At 37.1% G+C, this 20,830-nt stretch overlaps 1 protein-coding gene across 1 annotated transcript; it reads right to left on the reverse strand.

Annotated features, from left to right (window-relative positions):
* Positions 1-470: 470 nt before the first annotated feature.
* Positions 471-14,509, reverse strand: LOC118742492 (maternal effect protein staufen). Its single transcript, XM_036474612.1, has 7 exons — positions 14,298-14,509; positions 7,088-8,112; positions 6,721-6,914; positions 5,138-6,644; positions 4,792-5,079; positions 4,361-4,734; positions 471-4,284 (listed from the first exon to the last, which is right to left on the reverse strand). Exons 2-7 carry the CDS (start codon positions 8,061-8,063, stop codon positions 4,102-4,104), a joined length of 3,522 nt encoding a protein of 1,173 aa, XP_036330505.1. The 5' UTR covers positions 8,064-8,112; positions 14,298-14,509; the 3' UTR covers positions 471-4,101.
* Positions 14,510-20,830: the final 6,321 nt, after the last annotated feature.

The following is a 20,830-nucleotide window of genomic DNA, read 5'->3' on the forward strand; positions in this document are numbered from 1 at the left end:
GATCTTATAAGTCACTCATCATGCCTGTGCTTGTGTATGGCGCGGAAGCATGGACAATGAAAGCATCTGATGAGGCGGCTCTTGGAGTTTTCGAGAGAAAGATTCTGTGGAAGATTTACGGACCTTTGCGCGTTGGTGATAGACGATTTAACGATGGGCTGTATGAGCTTTACAGCGCCAATAAAAAAGAAGAAGCTGCCGGCGAGTAACTTGAGGACTTTTTTGCCTACTGCTCTATGGCAATAAGAATGGGTTCAACATTTAACTACTTCTAGCGTCATAGTCGGACATGTGTGCATTGCTCCTGTTATGCCAACACATGCCAATCGTTGTAGCTTGGTGAGTGAGTGATTGTCTTACCGTGTCCGGAGTAGTTCTTCAAACCCAAACTTCACACTTTACGGAAGTCATGTTCGGTCAAGATCTTTTAGATGATTTCAAAATCGTTGCTTTACAAGTAACTACATAAATACAAATATACGCTTCTGTACGTACTTTATTTCAGCTTTATTGAATATACACTTTATTTTTTCATTAATTACGCATCATTTCTGGAGTCGCAAGTTTTGTGGACTTTGCGGCCTCTTTAAGTCATTCACAATTCAAGGTAAAATTATTAGTTTCCCGACTTGCAAAGACGCATATGTAGGTAACCTATGATAACGAGATAGTTACTTAGATATATATATTTTTTTTATTTAGTTTTGCTTGAATTTCTTCATATATTTGAAAAATTTTGTTCTTCATTTTTTCGATTTCATTTTTTTTTTATGTTAACTGCATTTTAATTGAACAGCATAATCCACACATTTATTTAAAGTTGTGCTGCACAGTTTCTTTGCGCATAAAATTTAGGACATTTTTTTTTTTTTTTTTGTTAAAAATATGCCACAAATTAAATGATATAGCCTTAAAACTGTGCATGCACATTAATTATACATTTAACATTTATTTAAGCAATACACATACAGAAATTTTTCTTCATAAATGTAATTTCATATTCTATTGAAAGTGATTGAAATTTAGGCATAAGTAATATTTTAAATTTAAAAAAATGTATTTTAATTAAATGAACATATTACGTTTGTGTAAAATAAAGGTGAACTTTCAACAAATGAGTACTTAATACTAAGAAGAAAAATACCAACATTGGACAACCCATAATAACAAAATGTTCAGCGCATTTCAAAGAACCTAAATTAAACATGTACTACATAGGTTTCGAATATTATAAGCAAACATAAGAATTTCGCAGTTTAATTTTTTGCCTAACTGATCTCACTTAAGCAAAAATCTAAATAAAAAAAATTAACGCAATTTATTATGAATTGTCCGTGCTATGTGAAGAAATAAATAATATGTATTATGCAGTAGAAATACGGCCAGGTACACACCGCCAAGTGGTCAATTTCAAGCAGCGTGAAAAACGCCTCATTGAAATTGACAACATTGAAGCAGGCAGCAGCGACCGATGTGTTATACCCAGCCAATGTTAAGAGAGAGAGATGATTAGCCAGTGTCATTTAATTTATAAATAACCTATAGCGCATTACTTTTGCTTGTTTGCTGTGGGTTATAAAATCGCTATTGTTCATTTGCAGATGTTTATGTTTGCATGCATTACATATGTATGTTGTTTTTTTTTTTAATGGTAATTATGTATGTGTATAGGTGATAGTATGTGGTTACGCCTATAAGCAGTTTATAAATTAAATTTACGACATTCATGCAGCTCTATATTTCTTAAAAATATTTTATAAAGTATTATTGGAAATACTTTTTCATTATTACGACGAGTTCCATCATCGAAAATTAAATGTCTGCGTGTGCGCATATTTGTGCAACACAAACAAATTGTTGTAATTCTTTTTTGTTTCCATTAGTAGGCTTCTTAACTTTTTGTTTTAGAATCAACACAAGCAGCAAATGTGATATATGTGTAATATTCATAGTAAAATTGCTGTTGCATTGATTGTAATAATTACTTTATTTAGCCATTAGCTTCAAGTTATATTTAATAAATTTTGCGTTTATCTAAAAATAAATTAAAAATTTCAAATTACCACCACTTGCAACGTACAAATATGCATATATTTGGATATAGTATATGTACGTGCATTCATATGCATTCTGATCAACTGTTGCGCAATCGACCTCAACAATGCCCCAATTAATTTCAAATTTTTATATTTATTTTTAATATGTTTGCTATCAAAATACGACCACAGGTTACAATTTTGTTTTTTTTTTACATTGCTATGTTTGTGTTTTTATTATAAATTTTAGAATTCCTTTTCTAATCCAATACCATTTCTTACACTAATTGCTTAATCATTTATTTGATTTTTTGTTTAGCATGTATGTAGTTAGTTTCGAGCGCTTTTGCAAAAACAACTCATTCGCAAATCGAAACTCACAATATGATAGACTCACAAAATAATTGTTTTGTAGTTTTCTTTAGCTTCATCAGTGTTTCAGCAATTAATTTTAAGCTGTTGAAATTCCCGGCAAATACACGGAAATATATTTAGCCAATAGGATACACGCAACTTGCTTATATTACTACATAGATTAATATAATTGCCGAATGAAAATGATTTATAATAAAAAGATTAGATGGTAAGGATATACATATGTATGTTGTACATAATTTTAAAGGTTTTTACGCCGAATTTTTTTTTTCATCTTTTGTGTGTGTTCGAAAAATATTTTGTCAGCAGCAACGCCCAGTAGAAACCGCTTTCCATTGTGCTTACTTGAGCGCCATCAATTTGGAATTTTCTTAAAATATAAGCCGGCTATATCTTTGATCTACACACTAATTCATTATACATGCAAGCCTTTGCTGCAGTATTTAGAGGGTTTTCAATATAAATAATTTCTGGCGTTTACTCCATGAACACAATACTATAGTAGTATGTATAACTTTGCTTTTGTACTCGATTTAGGAATACTTTTTGAATTTCGATAGAGAGCTGTATACACGCCAAAAGAATGCTATTTGTTTTTCACGGCACATAAATTGATTTCGCTTTGGAAATTTGAAATATACGCTAGGTAAAGTACATAAATGGAGAAAATCGATTGCTGAGTGGAAGATCGACCTTATCTTAAGCTTAAATCTTCTGAAAGGACAGTAGATAACATAAAAATAAATTCTCTTATGATATTAAATCCCAATAGCGGTTAATAACTGATAAAGCGTCTAATAATCAGCAGGCATTTAAATCAAAATTTACCATATAGAAAATATAGTTACCACAACAGTTTGACCTAATCATAGTGTTTGAAAAAAATAAGTATTTGTTGTTGTAGTATTAACAATAATAAATGAACATTCTGCAAAAGAGAATTAAAATTTGCATTCCTTTCAAGACAAAATTTTGAGTTTTTAAATAAACAAAGAAAAAAAATTTCAATTGTGAATGCCAATCCGCAATTTTTCACTCAACTTTGTGCACTGCTGAGAAAAACGATAACTTTAAACGCTTTTAAATAAGACAAAAAATGCTCAAAATCCACAAAAAAAATAAACCAATAAATGCAAAAATTTAAATACATATCGAGTTAAGCCTTTGCTTAACAAACAATTTTTTTACTTATGCTTTCTGCACAATTTTATGAATACAATTTTTAGTTCTGCTAACGCGTTTAACAACTTTTGCTAAGCATAAAAATAACAAAATGATTAATATAAAGTAAATAAATTAAACAAATATGGATTTTAAACGAAAATATAGCATAGATTTTAACAAAATAGCATAAATATAGCAGCACTGTTTTTTTTTTTTAATTATCGTAAAAATCAATTTAACTTTTTTTGTTGCACATATTTTGCGGTTCTGCCCTTTTCAATTGAATGAAAATCTGCAGTTGAACCTCATTTAACATTCTTAAAGTAGTAATGAGTGAGAAAGTACGCTGCATATTTTTCCGTTTCCTTCGCTCCCCACGTTTATTTAACGTCTCTCGTCTCTAGTAGAGACTCTCTACATATTTTATATAGATTTGGTTGCGCCAAATTCAATTTGATTATTATTTTCCCACTTTTCGTATTTTATTATATACGCTCCGCTCCTTCTCAGCGTTTGCATGCTGCTTTTATTTCGCAGCATTATTTAAGCCTAATTCACTAAGTATTTTCAATGCATTTCTAGCAGCATCATTTTGGGATTCCTCAGCGCTGCTGCCCACGCCATGACAAATTTGTGGTGGATCCGAAGAGAGCGTTACAATGGTAAGAAATTCGCTATGGTTTCCCTTTGGATAATCGGAAAAGTTCACCTAAGCGCGTGACAAAAGAACAAAATATACATTTACTATGAATCTTCCTGTCAAAAATATGATATGTAAGACAAACCTCGAATCCCAAAAGCTTTGCAAGGTACAGCAGCTGATCCTTCATATGCACGCCTGCTGGCTTGGATGCACTGCTGCTCGCCCTTGCTGTTGTTGTTGTTGTTGTTGCGCTGCTGGCTGCACTGCTAACAGCTTTTTGAGCATTGTTGGTAATAGGCGCTGCCACCGGCTGCACCACAGCACTAGGTGGATTAGCGCTCAACGCGATTTCCACTTCACTTTCTTTCACAATATCAGTAGCAGCGCTTTTAACAGCAGACTGTTGCACTGCTTGCACACCAGCGCCAATAGTTAAATCGGCGGCACGTTTGTTTTCATTATTCTCTGCCATTACGCAACTTGCACTGGGCGCACACTCCTTTTTCTTGACGGCATCTGTAAGTAAAAAATTTAGTGAGCGTACATTCGTTTATTACACATACTATCACAAACTTTTTTTATTATGGCGCAGTATCAAAATGCCGGGTACTTGTCCAGCTGGGGTGGACACGAGCGGCAAATCAAGATGCGCCTCGGCGGCAACAGCAGGTGGCGGTACTTCAGCAATTGGCTGCAAGACTGTATTCGGCTGCTCTGAATGTGAAGTGACTCCATCGATGGCGGTTGCAGGCGCTCGGGCGTATCTCTCTTTAGCAGCAGCTGTCTGTATGGTGGCGGGTGCTGAGGCAGTGTTGACGCCAGCGGTATCGGTGTCACTTTCACCCATGGCTATGAGCAAATCTGTAAAGATGCATGAGTATTATTTTTGTTATGATCTGCAATATTTGGCGGTACTTACTTTGTGCTGCATTACGTTTGGCTAGCTTTTTGCTGTTGCCGGTGCCGCGTGCCACCATGCCATGTGCGCTCACCTCGATTATAAATTCACGTCGACGCGAGTTCTCGTTTCCGTTTTTCGCTATTAGCTCAAACAAAGGTTCTTTTTCTTTGCGATTCTGCTGCAATTGGATGAGTTGCGTTATGGGGTTCTCTGCATCGGCCTCTGCTTCACTTTTCTCTTTGATCGAGCCACTGCCGCGCTTGCGTCGTTCACCACCGGCGCCACCAGACTTTCCACTGCCACCACCAGCTCCGTCAGCATTTGCTGCAGCCTTGCTGGGTGTTTTAACTTTAATACGCTTAACCGGCGACTTTGTTGGTGTTAGTGGCGGCAGCTTCTTTAGCTCTTCCAACATTTTTTCGGCGGCGCGTTTCTTTGATGTTTTCTTTCCATTGCCCTCGCCCTCTGTCACTATGGAGCCCACAACGCATGCGGTTACGAACTTCTTCATGTGAGCGGGTCCTTCTTCGCGCAGCACTTTGAAATGCACCGTCATGCTACGTTGTATGCCGATCTCATGCACCAGCGAGATGGGTGATTTGCTATCGCTTTCCTCCAGGCTGTTATTTAGTGCTTCGTTCAGCTGTGTAGCGGCCTGCGCTTTAAGCACCTGTAACGCACGAGACGCTGCGTCATGTTTGGCTTGTTGTAATGTGTACCCCATTCCAACAAATTTCTGCTTGCCAACGACAAGCGTAACTCTGGTCAATGCTGCTGGCATACCATAACGATGTGGAACTGAACCATGATGAGAATGATGCGGATGGTGCGGCATCGGTGGTGGTGGGGCCATGCCATTGTGTGGACCACCAGCCATATGCGGTGGCGCCATTAATGCATATCGTTGCTGCTGGCCATATTTTGGCATGTATGCGCGCTGAGGTGGTGCACCATAGCGTGGACGCATGCCCGGTCCGGAGGTAGGATGACCGTGCAACGGTGGCGCAGGCGGTACTGCATAGGGCCCATTTCGTCGCAGATATGCAGGCGGATCCATCATATGCACATGTGGTGGCGGCGGTGGAGGTGCGTGTTGGGGCATCATATGACCGCTGCCCATGCCGGGCGGTGGAAGCGCATGCGATGGTGGCGGTGGTACACCATAGCGCGGGGGCATCATGGCGTCTGGTGGTGGTCCCATGCTATCGGGTGATGCCACTTGACGTGGATCTAATAGATAATATGTCTGTTGGCCTAATTTCATGGCCAACGCATTCAATTCAACTGTGGGCGTAATATTGGCGCGAGATGAACTGCCCTCTCCATCGGTATTGCGACGAATCACTTTCGGCACAGGATGTTTGTATTTGGTTTTTTCAATAGCTTCGGCTGCTGCTAGATGTTGAGCTTTCTTGATTTTGAAACCCTCCGCTGAATATTCCTCATCGCCCAATTTTAGAGTGACAGTGAATCGCTTGCAATGCGCCGGACCCTTTTCACTGGTTAAACGATACTGATGTGTGATCTATAAAACATCCAAAGCAATAACGTTCACCGTTTAATTTTAAGTAAAAAACAAATAATCGTTAAAAGGAACTAACTTTATTGAAACGCGCCAGCTCGTTGACGAGACACATTGGGGTCTTCTCTTTCGAATTCTTTGGCACGGTGTTGTCTTCGTTGGACAAAATATTGTTGTTATTACTTGTTGCATTGCTACTACTCGCTTCATTGCTAATTTTTGCATTTTGTGTCCCACTCGTCACGTTTTCCTTTTTAGCATCATTTATGGAAGCTAAAACCATAACAAAAGACATATTAGCAACAAAAATAACATATGTTTATAAAAAAGCAAGTAATTTCCTAGTCCGAAGTTATACGGTAACATACATAAAATAAGTAAAAAAATATTCCGATGAATTGATAACCTCCTCCTTTTTTTGAAGTCGGTTAAAAATACAGACGTACCGTCATTCTGGCTTGTGTTTTGCCCATTTTTCGTACACTCCTTCCTATTGTTCGAAGGAATTACTGCGCTTTCAGTTACAGCTACAACCACATTCGCTTTTACTGATGCCTCTGCGGCGCTTACAACATTATTGACACCGCCGCCATCGCCGATATTGCTGGTATTACTGCTCTTTGATACCTTCTTAGTTTCTTCTATGCTCACCAAGGGACCAATAGTGGTCACCTCAATGTTATTTGCTGCCGCGCTGCTGTGCAGCCGTGCTTTCAGAATGCGATTTGGATTTTGTAAAATAGTTTTTGGTTGCATTCCACCACCACCAGCTACATTACCACCGCCACCGCCAACGTTGGGTTTATATTTTGACTTGTGTATATTATTGTTGTTGCTTTGAGCAACGCCGCCAGTGTAATAGTTCAATGCGGCAGGTGGTTGCTGTTGAGGATGTTGTGTGGGTGGCTGTGGCAGTGGTTGCGAGTGTCCGCTGACAACATTGCTTGCCGGATTCAATGTTGTTTGTATTTGTTGTTGTGGTTGTGGATGCTGCTGTGCAGCTGGCGTTTGTTGCACATGTTGTTGTGGATGCTTTAAATGTCCAAGCGCCTGCTGGGGAGGCATTTGAGACACTGCAAGTGTATGTTGTTGCTGCTGCTGTGGTTGCAGCGGCGGTGGTTGCTGCTGCTGCTGTTGCAGCTGCGGCTGTTGTTGGTGTAGTGGATGTTGTTGATGCTGGGGCTGATGCTGATGTGTTGATGGATTCCGTGACGTATGGTGTGACGTTTGCGATGTTTGTTTTTGTTGATGTTGTTGTGCTGTTTGAGCTGGCAGAACATTGCCGTGCGTGTTGCTTGCGCTGTTGTATTGCTGAGGTTGATGATGATGATAGTTGTTTTTGTTTGTACTATTGCTGTTGTTGTTGTTGTTTATATGTTGATGCTGCTGACGTAATTTTTGTAGCTGCGTGCTATTGTGCATCGACGGAGGATGCTGGGGTTGGTGTTGCTGAAGTGCTTGTTGGTTCAAACTGGAAGAAAATACATTCAGAAACAATTTAGAGTTACGCTGGCTTAATGACAAGCATTTTAATACATATATTAATGAAAAAACATTTGAATATGTACATATGTTGGGCTTTATATAATACCTATGTCGTTACGTTAATAATAACGGGCAGATGGCACTTTTTCATAATTTGAAAGCCTAGATGAAAATATTTATGGGATGTAACGAAAGTACTTCTAAAGGCAAACTAGAGCGTACAAATGTGACCGTTTCACCACTGGGTTAAACCAGAGGTATAGGGGCGTTAGTTGAGTGGGTTTTAGTGGGCATGCGAACAGGTGTCGGGTCGTGCGGTGACTCTACACATGCCGGACATACGTTGGGCACAACTGACTTTATCCTGCTCAGGAGTTTAACCTGCTGCAGTATTTAGAGCGGAGTTACGATACGGTGGTGCGAATCTCGGCATTCACAGGTCGGGAGTTGGTGTGGGTTGAGGCCGAGGCCCTGTGAATGCTTATGTACGCTGTCGATTCCAGTGGTTGTTTTATTAACCTCTGTGCTCAGCCGCAAGCAGATTTCTGATCGGATGCCCACGTCTGTTGCACCCCACTAGGAACTGTCATAGACGTCAATACCCAACTGTAGCCTGACCTCTTTCGTCCACATGGTGAAAAGGGTTGCTGAGGATTGCGTATGGAAGAGAATTACGCTCTTTGTAGCGGAAAAGCGAGAAATTTCGTAAAGGTAAACGTTTACCATTGAACAAAGATCATCGATTCCATTGCCGGAAAATAAAAAGGAGCGATTACTGGCGATTGTCGACCACTTAGGTATTTCGTTGACCACGGTTTGAGTCCTTGTAGGAGAGAGGAAGCCTCAATGTCTTCTACAGGGTGGCGCCGAATGAGCTATATGGTTTAAATGGTTTATAACTTTTTTATTTATGCGATTATTATAATTTTTTTTTGTTTTAAATACAGTATATTATTGGGGAATTTTTTGTAATTAGCCTTGAAAAATGATATCCTGTAAGTGATGTCCATTTTCTGTTCGTTCGCACATACGTGCTCTGTTTAGCATATTTTCTAGGGCTGTGCGATTATTCGATTACTCGAGCAAGTTGGTTAATTAATTATTCGGTTAATCAATTACTCGAGTAATCAAGATTTTGATTACTCAAAACGATGATTAATCGAGTTACTTGAAATATGATTACTCAAAAAAAAAAATAATTAGCAAAAATAATGAATTAGCAACAAGAGTTTACGGGATGTACATAGCTCAGTGGTTAACGCTTCTGACTTTGAACATCGAATACGCAGGTTCGATCCCTGCTGAAGTCTAGAAAAAAGAAGTCTGATGAGGAGATGTGGTGATCTCCGAAATAGTGCTATAACGTCTACCGCTTAGACTTTGTCGCTTTTTCAATTTTTCCTAATAAACAACCGTGGTATCGAAGTATCAAGGAACTTTCACTACTTTATACATATGTAATGAGTTGAAATGTTGATTACTCATTTTACTCGAAATGTTGATTAATCATAAAGCAAATTACTCAAATATTTTTGTTTTTGGTTAATCAAAAGTCTTGATTACTCGAGTAACTGAACTTTTGAATAATCATAACTTCTAATTAATCGAATAACTGAGTTATTTACTTTATGATTAATTAAATTAAGAGTAATCAATTAATCTCACCGCCCTAATATTTTCCATAACTTTTCGCAGAATGTCGGGTGTAATGGCCATGATTTCATTTGGAATGTTGGTTTGGAGTTGGAGAATGGTTCTTGGTTTGTTAATGTACACTCTTTCATTGAAATATCCCCAAAGAAAACTGTTAAAAAGAATTCAAACCATATAGCTCATTCGGCGCCACCCAGTATTATAACCAAAAATTTGAGGTTTTTTTTTTGGCCGAAATTACGATTTTTTCAAGGAAAAATGACGATTTTTCAGCAAAAGCATTTGGCACCGCTGCTGTCAGGTCATTTCCAGGCGTGGATCCCTTTGGCATAGAGTAAAAAAAAAACTGTTATAAAGAATTCAAACCATATAGTTCATTCGGCGTCACCCAGTAGTAGTGTGGAGTGGCAGGCGGTGTCAAACGTTTTTGACAAATCCAGCGCTACTATATCTCTCTCTATGTGAGTGTCTTCGCTATCGGGGAAAGAAGAGTTATCGTCCGATACGCCTCCACTTTGGTGGGTTTTCACATATCGAGAGTGATGACAGCGGACATTGACATGTTGTGGACCTTGGTGAGGTACGTTCGCCTGCAGGAACGTGCGGTCGATGTCTGCTTCGATGAGACGATACTGCGCCGTGATGTGTGACAGTAGCCTTGATAGCCACTTCTCCATTGTCAAGGTGTCAAGCTCAGAACATACTTTTAAGTGACGCCAGCTAAGTCACTGGTTGTACTTCAATGATATCGCATTACGGTATATCTTATACAGACGCACGGAGCAGAATATGTTAAGAACCAACCAGGAGCTGCTAATTAGTCCTAGCACGTGGATTGAGGCGGCGTGTAGGTAGGGGTGTGGATATGTTACGGGTTGTGTTGGGGCGTGGATATGTTACGGCTTGTGTTGGGGTGTTGGCTTATGTTACTCAGGTGAAAGCTGTGGAAGCTGCTTGGAGGCACAGGTGCATTACGTGGTTTTTTGGTTGCCCAGGAAGCAGTATTTGACGTTTGACTTGAACAACATGGCACAACAATGTGATCCACTGCCTGTGTGTTCTGAGACCAGTCTGATAAATGACAATTCAGCCGACCGCAGTCGACAAAAATCGACAGAGTAAACTTTTGCCAGCCGACGGCGAACCGAAGCAACCCATAAATTAGTTTGTTTATTCGATTGCTGACATTTTGACAGTGTGCTATATTTTCTTGTTCGTAAACCAGTGCAGTAATAATTCTTTTAGAATCAGTTCCATGCACGCTTTGAAATAATTTTTCTGCTGCTCATATGTATTTGGAAAAAATTTTATTGCTGAATGCCACTTTTGTCAACTCGTGTATACAAACGCTCTGGCTAGTCCATTTCCTAGTCAATTTCTGAGTAAATTTTCCAGTCGGCAATACTCAACTCCTGTAAAAGCAGCCTAAGCGATCGTTTTTTGAGATAAGATGGTGAGTTAGGTGCCATTCTTTTGGGTGCGACATACGTACATTGACGAAGAAAAGTATAGAGACAGAGAATTTTTCGCATTTTAGGCAAAGTTTTTTATTCTAATCTCTTTTTTATCGTTTTTTTTTTATGAAATTATAGCTCATACTACCGCAGAAACATAAAAATTAAAACTCCAAACATTGTGCAAAACTCAATAAATTTGCATACTAGATAATCTGCTATTATTTTCTTCCATACAAAAAAAAAAATTTCGACGATACATATGTACTTTGTATGGAAGAAACTGCATGAAAGAAAATTTCCAAAAATTTATGCGATCTGATTAGAAAGTTGAAAATTAGTAAGCAAATGTATTGAATTTTTCTGAGTTTAGCAAAAAATTTTAAAATTAGATATATTTTCATTTTTTTTGTTGTTGTAGTATGAACCACATTTTTATAAAAATTTTGCGAAAAGAAATAAGAATAAAAAACCTTGCATACATTGCCGAAAACTCTATGTGCTAATAGATACTTTTTTTTCGTCACTGTATGTACACAGGCGGTTAAAACTCGATGAATGGTGTTTTGTTTTTAATATTTACAATCTTTTTCAAGCAAAATATTTTTTTGTTTATTTTTTATAAAAGTATGCTTTAACGAAAACCATACAAATCAAACTTACAAAATTTGTGCAGAATTTAGAAAAATTAAAAAAAAAAGATGTTCATACAAATTTTGAGCTTTTTAATCAAAATTTTTATAAAAATTTTTGGTATGCTGTTACAAGGATTATAAATTTTAGTAAAATGTGTAATTGCAAGTTTTAAGCGGTTAAAAAATAAAAGGGGTATTCAGGCGTTAATGCGAAATGCAATTGCAACGGTGCGAAATGCGAGAATGCAGTCATTGCATTTGCTTATGGTTGGTAAAGAGTGAAATGCAACGACTGATGCTAGATTTTCGGCTGTGTTACTGTTGATAGAATTTCGCAACTTCACAATTTTGTATTTCGAACCAGTGCAATTCATTTCACATTAACGTCTGAATACCCCTTATTTAACCTGCTGATGGCTTTTGTGATTTTTTTTATACAACAAGTGCAATTTATAAAAACTAGCCTTAATTTTTTTCTTAATTTGTTCGCAAACGGTCTGGTGCCATTTTTTCCCACAAAAAGTCATGTTTACACAGAAAAAAGTGCAAAACACCGTCGACAAAAAAAATATTAAAAATTTTGCAATTTTTTAGCCGCTCAAAACTTGCACTTATTTTACTAAAATTTCAGAAGCCTACCCAAAATTAAAAAAAATCTGATTCAAAACTTAAAATTTTGATCATACCTAAGATAAATTTGTAGAATTTTTCTAAATTCTGTGTAAACTTTGAAAGTTTGATTTATATGATTTTAGTAAAACATAAACCGTATTAAAAAAAAAAATAACAAAAAATTTTAGCTTGAAAAACATTGTAAATATTAACAACTATCTTTTAGCAAAAAAAACGACTTCAATTCGCATAAAAAAAGTATATATATATATATATATCTCATGATCCACTGATCGGATCTTACCGAATTCGGTTGGCGTGGTCCAAAGTTATGCGGTAACATACATAAAAAAATAATAATAATAAAAAATACAAAATATTCCAACGAACTGATAACCTCCTCCTTTTTTGGAAGTCGGTTAAAAACAAACACCATTCATCCAGTTTTAACCGCCAGTGTAGGTGCCAGTATCAAAGTGTATAGAAATCGGTCAATGACCCAACATTCCTAACAACGAGTCGCCTGTTCCATTTACGTTTCTCATTTTTGACGTAGTTGTAGTTATTTCTTATTTTATTTCTTTGCTTTTAGCTGAATACATTTAGTCCAGCATTTTTACAAATTTGTTTATCCCTTCCAAATAGGTTGCTTTAAGGTCCATAAAGCTCTTGCCGCCGAGCAGTTTCTTCAGTTGATGAAACACCCGTAATGACAGTCTAAGTTATGGATTTTCGCCATGGCGACTAATCTAAGTCTGACCTCATGGATTATCCGAGGTTTTCACCTCTCAGTTTTCGCAAAACAAAACAAACAAAATAGTTCTGTTCGCTATGCAAAAGACTTGTACAAGTTGGTACCAATTGTTACCAAATCGTGTTCGTTTGGATACAAAAACTTGTAAAACTTGCAAGGAGAGAGCACAACTTTGACATTTGGAGAGGAAGGCAAAAATTTTCACAGCACGAATTTGCAACCAGGATCGTGGCACAGGGTTACATTTTTGTCAACAATAATTTGAATTCGTTAAATTAAAAAATTTTCAATCTTGCCGCGATTAACTAATGAAAAAAGTATGTAAATATGCACTTATTCAATTAATTCCAATGATTTGAAAGGTACTCTGATGAAAAAGCTGTATTCTTAAGGAAATCTGACAGTGACTACCACAATGGAATGTTGAAAAAAGTCAGAATAAGAAGAAATATACGTATATGTCCTGTTTTGTTTTCCACTTTAAATAATACAAAAAAAAACCATGTTCGATGTGCTTGCATTTACATTACGCGATTTTTTTACAGTCGATAAACGCTTGCAAAACTTGACTTGCTGTCTACTTTGAGGAGAGCGGTTTTTGAATCACCATTGACATGAGCGTTGTGCAAAGTCGAATCGCCTAGAATATCGCCTCATGCAAATACAGCTTTTGGCGGTTACAGCGACAATCAAGAAGTAGAATAAAGGACGTTGGCACGATTTCGCAACATTAAGATAACCGTCGATTTGTAAAACTTGCACCTGGCATATTTTAATTAACTATCAACATTGTACCATAAATGCACGCATGCCTTTCTTATTCTAGGCAAATAGTATAGTACACTGCGAAACTCCTTATAATAATCAGATTACATCTGTAAATGGGAACATCTTTTCATAAAACGATAGTTTCATTGTCAATTAGTAACACCACCGACCGTGAAAAGACACGATTTATTTATTTAAAATCACCGCTGTACAAAATAGTATAAGCAATTCACAACCAAAAACTGGTAGGCCGGAAAAAAACTGCAGCGCCAAATAATTTTCAACAAATACATACATAGGTGCACACAATGGATACAGCGGATAGTGACGAAAAATTGCGCAATTCACCGAAAATCGTGAAGAGGCAACCGCGAATTGGATAAATACTGAAAATAATACGAGACCGATATTAATATCAGTGCACTACGCGCTTTGATGAGCCGGGGCAAATGATCTCTCTCTCTGTTTTTGCGTAAATGTTACTGCTGTTGGTTGGATGACTGCGTACGCATGACAACGCATGCGCACAGGCCGACCTAAGATGCAAGCAACGCCAGACAAGCTGACAGGAGCAACTGACAGCGACGTTCGCGGAAATCCTTGCGCAAATAGACCCACGTAAGAGTGCAGCAACAACAAATACATAATGGGTAGGGAAACAAAAACAAACTGACCCCTCCCATTGTTGCGACTGACTGCAGGGCGCTAGTTGTTTTTGTTGCTGTCGTCATACTGCATACTTCGCTCCTAAAGGTAGTTCACATTTATTGTATCCCTTTCAGTACAAATACATATATTTATATTCATTTGTACTTGTGTATGGCGTCCATGTCGCACAAAGGCGGAAATCGTCGAACAAAACACAAAAGCCTCAAAGCAGACAAGTTCTTTCCAGCGCTGATGCTGCTGGCTGCAGTCATAGCTAGCTACTTCAGCTCCGAATGCCTCTGAGGTTGCTTGCATCAAGAGAAATAAGCGAACTTCCACTGCTGCTTGGCCTTTAATGTGTGATGATAAATTCATTCAACTCTATCGATTTGCCTTGACGCCCTGCATTCCATCGCCGTCGAATTGGAATTGATGCTGACGTACATATGTACATACGCAATACACAGTCATGTACCTGATTTTGACGTTCTGTTGCTGCCACTGTCGTGGCCGTCACAGCCAATGCAGCAGGGAAGGCAGCAGCACCGAATTCCAATTCCAAAATACAAACAAAATATCTCAATGACCAATGTACTGCTGGTCTGTCCAGTGCACCTTTGCCATGTAGTCATTGCCGTTGTTGTCACCCTGCGCTGCCGCTGCTGCTGCCGCTGCCGCTGCCGCTCTATACACAAAGGCAGGCACGTTTTCTAATACGCTTAAGCACTGACAACGGGCGTTTTGTTTCGATTGTTTGCCGTGGTCACCACTTTGCCACTTCAATCACCGTATCCGTTAACCCCTCCTTGTCTACCTACTTCAACTGCATCTACTTCATTTTCGCGATTCTCTCTCCATTCAGGTATTTTTTTCTTGCAATTTTTTGGCAGTTTTGTTTGTTGAATTTGGCAATTACGGCTCGGCTGCTGAGCGCTTTAAATAGGTCAACGCCATCATCATCGTCATCATACTTCCTTCTGCCTTCATAATCGGCATTATCATCAGTATCTGTAGCATCATCGGCATTGTCAACGTCATTGACGCTGCGGCATACTTCCAAATGTGTCAAATTCAATTAGTGTTTAAAAGTGAGTGAGTGTGTCAAGTAGGTAAGAGGACGAGCAACTTGAATTTTGATTATCCTTTCTTTATAAATTTTCTTCGTTTCTAATTGCAGTTGCATTGTTGACAAATTTTACAGTCCAGCGAATCATTTAATTTGGAGCTCAATCTGTTCATATGCTAATTAGTTTAGCATTTGAGAAACGATTAAAATTGGATTACCGCTGTAGGATTTGGAAAAACATTTTTTGAGAGTAAGTACATACAGTCGCTCACAGAAGTATTCGTAAATTAATTTTTTTTCGCAATATTCAAAATGTTTTCCATCATAAATCTTTTTCGTTAATTTCCATTTAATATATCGCTCATTCTATAACAAAAACCATATAAATCATTCTTGCAAACTTTGTACAAAACTCATAAAAATGAATCAAACCTAAAAAAATTTTCATCAAAATTTCAAACTTTTTATTCAGAATTTTTAGAAAAATTTTCGGAATGCAGTTTTCTAGCCCATTTAAGTTTAGTATAATAAAGTGCAAATTTCAAGTAGCGAAAAATTACCGCTGATTTTTTAGAATCTATTTTTTTGTCGAGGATGTTGCGCATTTGTTTCCATAAAAATTTGAAATTTTGATGAACATTTTTTTAAGTTTGATTCATTTTTATGAATTTTGTACAAAGTTTGCAAGAATGATTTATATGGTTTTTGTTATAGAATGAGCTACATATATATCGAGCCCTAACCGCCAAAATAACGTAAGCGACATTTTTTTCATAATTTTCTTTTTGATGCAGAAATATTCCTAGAGCATTTAGATGCATTTCTGCATCAAAAAGAAAATTTTGAAAAAAATGTCGCTTACGTTATTTTGGCGGTTAAGGCTCGATATTAAATGAAAATTAACGAAAAAGATTTATGATGGAAAACGTTTTGATATTGCGAAAAAAATTAATTTACGAATACTTCTGTGAGTTACTGTATCGATGGCTGAGTAGAAGATCGACCTATCTCGGCAGCCAGTTCGAAAACGCCCTATCAGAAAATTTTTGAACAACGCTCTTGATTGAAGAACGCCCTATCTCAGCTGCCGATTCAAAATCGCCCTATCTCAGCTTATTTTCAACGTATTTTCGTTTGAGATAGGGCGTTTTTGAACCGAATTCTGAGATAGGGCGTTGTTCAACCAAATTCTGAGATAGGATGTTTTTCAATACAATTCTGAAATAGAGCGTTTTTCAATCAGATTCTGAAGTAGGACGTTCTTAAAAAGTTTTCTGAGATAGGGCGTTTTCGAACTGGCTGCTGAGATAGGTCGATCTTCCACTCAGCCATCGGTAGGTATTTACTCTCAAAAAATCTTCTCTAAACCCTACAGCGGTAATCCAATTTTAATCGTTTCTGAATTGCTAAACTATTTTTTTTTATTATATGAACAGTTTGAGTTCCAAATTAAATGTTAGGTGGTTGTGTTCACAAAACGGCATTCACAGGACAGGAGTATTCGAGTAAGTATTCGAGTGTACCATATATTAGATCGTTTCAGAAAAATACATATCGTGTAAGACCGCTTTAACTGGGAGTACTTGTGCCTCGTGGTGAAGGTGGTGCTGTGGCGACACCAGAAAACATGAGGTCAGCAGAACCGTGTTCTGGCATGTCTGCAGCCTCGTCCACTGTGTCCTGAAGGACAGCAGACTGCCGATAGTAACTCCGAGGATTTCGGGTTATTCACCGTCCGAATCGTTTCGCTAAGGACTTTGTGGGAGAGAGAGTTAGGTTCCTTGCAGTGGCGGAGAGGTAACCGTTTATTTCGAACACATTTATAAATTAAGTTGGATGCTCAGACAAACACCTGCATTCAGCTGCATCTACTGGTTAATAGAAGTTGCTAACTTCAGTGAGCTTTCTCTCTTTCTATCGTAAGTCAAGGCCGCACCTAGATGGGTTTTCGCATCTCGTACATGCGGTGTTCACATTGTTTTGTGTACAAGAAAGGGAATAAAGGAATGTTGAGCATAGTAGCGCAACTGTCACGACGCATTTCACGCATACTAGCGCATCCTCTGCCTCGATGTTTAAGGTACGGTTAGCAATTTCAACATGACAAAACCAATCTGTAGCCAATTGTGAGCGTGCGACGATAAAACGACACCGGGAAAAAAGGAGGTGAGTATATATAAAAATATTCTAGTACTAAGGCAGGGTTTTCTGAAGAGACGAAGATGGAAATATGGTAACAGACATCAATAATATACTTGCGATTTGGAGGGAACACTTCTTAATGCTTTTGTTGGCGCCACCGATGGAGTGTCTGATGAAGAAGAATCCAGTTGCTCACTACCTCCTCTGGACTCTGGAGCCGCTTGAATACCGACTGAGCTGATCAAAAGCGACAGCGAAGAAAGCTGTCGCCAAATGAATAATCTACATAATTTAATAGCTGTGGTCCCAAGCCCGTTATTTTCAGCGTGAAGCTCTACTTGGCGATTGGCGATTAGCGAAGTAGTTCTAGACAGAATCGAATATTACTTAATTGAAGTTCTCCTATGCAACTACAATAACAATCTGTTGGAAACATTTTTAGACATTTCTATGCGTGCACATTCATATGTATGTATGTACTATGTATGTACAGTGGTGGAAGAAATAATAGAAACTTTTTACTTTGACCAGTTTTGGCTATATTACTTTGTTTATTCGATGTTTAATATTTTTGTAGAAAAGTCTAGCGCAATATATAACGCACACTATATAAATCCATATTTCAAAGTTTGTACAAAAATTATAAAAATTCAACAAATTTTAACAAAATCCCCCAAAAATTTCAAACTTTTTAATCAGATTTTTTTGAAAAATTTTGGATATGCAGTTTCATAGCCCATTAAATTTTAGCAGGTAAAAGTGCAAACCGCAAGAAGCTAGAAAATCGCATCAAAAAAAAGCTGATTGAAAAGTTTGAAATTTTTTAGGGATTTTGATAAAATTTGTTAAATTTTTGTACAAACTTTGAAATGTGGATTTATATGGTGTGTGTTATATATTGCGCTAGACTTTTCTACAAAAATATTAAACATCGAATAAACAAAGTAATATAGCCAAAACTGGTCAAAGTAAAAAGTTTCTATTATTTCTTCCACCACTGTATGTACTATGTATGTATGTACATATGTATAATTTATGCAAAATGCAAATAAAAAATTTGAATTTTCACACGTTACTCTCAAGCGAAACAATGACCAACTGTTTTTTTGATCAAATGGAAGCATGAAATAAACTTTTTCAAAGGCGGTGAAAAATTATCTGTAAGAATGCATGCTCGCTGTGTATGTATGTACATTAGGGTGGGTAATATTTTTTTGTTTTGCCAAAAGGCGTATAGCAAAACCGTAGTTTACGAAGAATTCTAAGAAAACTGCCCCAAGAAACTATGCGACTAAAATAAAAATCAAGCTCCCGCCGAGAGACATAAAAATCTATGCAGTGGTTTTAAAAAACATACCTCAAACTGAAATATTTTTGCCACTCGGCGCGGTCTAAGTTTTAATTTTAAACCCCTAGTTTCTTTGGGTAGTTTTCTTAGAATTTAGCGTAATTTTGGTTTTTGCTATACGCCTTTCGCATTTTTTCTCTCTCACCCGAACAATTTGGCCCACCCTAATGTACGTATATGAACATACATACATCTATGTATATACACGCTATATGCCCACAACTATATCTGTTTCGGGAAATTTCTTAGAGGGCAAAACAGGAAAGTATACGCAGAAGACAGAAAATTGGCTTTGATAGTTGTAAATGTATGTATGTACATATGTGTTTCAACTGCCAACTACCCAATTTACCAGAGAACGAGGACGAATGCGAATCGAGCTCTTAGGAATAGAGAATTATGAAATATACATACATAGTAAAGATGGGATAATTGTCACGCCCTCCATTCTTGTGGGCGGAAACATTAAATTTTGTATCTGATTTCGATGAAATTTAGTTTGTGCTCTCTCTTTTATTAGAAAAACCTAAATATAAATTATGGGAATGACTGGATTTCTATAACGTCTGCAATTCGCAGAACATATGGTCCTTGTTATCTGCTTTGCACCTAAAAATTATTCTCAATTCTAAAATTTATGGGGATATTTTACCTTTGTTCGAAAAATTTATTTCGCGAAATTACAGAAAAAAGTGCGAAAAGTTCAAATTTTATGCTCGGAAATTACAGGAAATTCTCTAAAACACACACATTTTTTTTTACTCGTTATCTTTAGCATCTACATTTCCAAGTAAATTTTTTGATATATAAATGATAAATACCTTCACGTGAATAATTCATGATACTTACAAGAATTGTTTACAGTTGAAAAAGAAACACTTGCTTGTATGGGTTCAGAGGCAAAGGTAACCAAACTGTCTAGTCGATAACGCGCCTATTCTAGTATTGCTTTAAAAATGTAATTTTGTCGTCAGTGTTTTATATGCGTAAATGATTACAGTTCTCACTTAGAAATATCGTTTTTGAATGTTCCTTTAAACAATGTTCACATGAGGCGATTATTTGAATCTAAAGTTGGCTAGCCCCCACCTTCATTGGAAGCGATTAGTTGAGAGGCCGTTCACACCAGGCAATTGTTGCTTCCAACTAAAAGTTCTCTGTAAAATTACCTCATGTAAACACCGTATTACATTACCTGCGACGCGTTCCCTTATGGTCAGCAAGAATTATTACTCATTTGACTGAATTAAATTAAATAAAAAAAATAAAAATAAATTATGCAAACTTTAGGGAAATTAATTATTGGTTTTGAACAATTCAATGAAAAGAAAAGAAAACAGGAGGAGAGAACATAGCATACATTTTTATTCTAATATTTTTCCGCTAATTTTGTATAAAAATATGGTTCATTTTACAGCACACAAAAAAAAAATATAATACCTAAACTTTGTGCAAAACTCGCGGAAATTCAGCAAATGTTCACCTTTTTAATCACATTTTTTACAATTTATTTGAGTATGCAGTTTTGCAGCCCATTAATTTAATTCTAGCAAGTTCGGAGTTAGTCAAAAATCGCATTGATTTTTGACAATTTTTTTTTTGAAGGTGTTTTGAATTTTTCCCA

Source organism: Rhagoletis pomonella, unplaced genomic scaffold (assembly GCF_013731165.1).
Source record: "Rhagoletis pomonella isolate Grant_MI unplaced genomic scaffold, Rhpom_1.0 Rhpom_scaffold_00007, whole genome shotgun sequence".
NCBI lineage: Eukaryota > Metazoa > Arthropoda > Insecta > Diptera > Tephritidae > Rhagoletis > Rhagoletis pomonella.

Coding starts and splice junctions, on each gene's coding strand:
- LOC118742492 (XM_036474612.1), bottom strand. CDS start 8,063: ATGCACAATAGCACGCAGCTACAAAAATTACGTCAGCAGCATCAACAT. Junction 6,645..6,720: donor AGCTGGCGCGTTTCAATAAA/GTTAGTTCCTTT, acceptor GATGTTTTATAG/ATCACACATCAGTATCGTTT. Junction 4,285..4,360: donor CAAAGCTTTTGGGATTCGAG/GTTTGTCTTACA, acceptor TCACGCGCTTAG/GTGAACTTTTCCGATTATCC.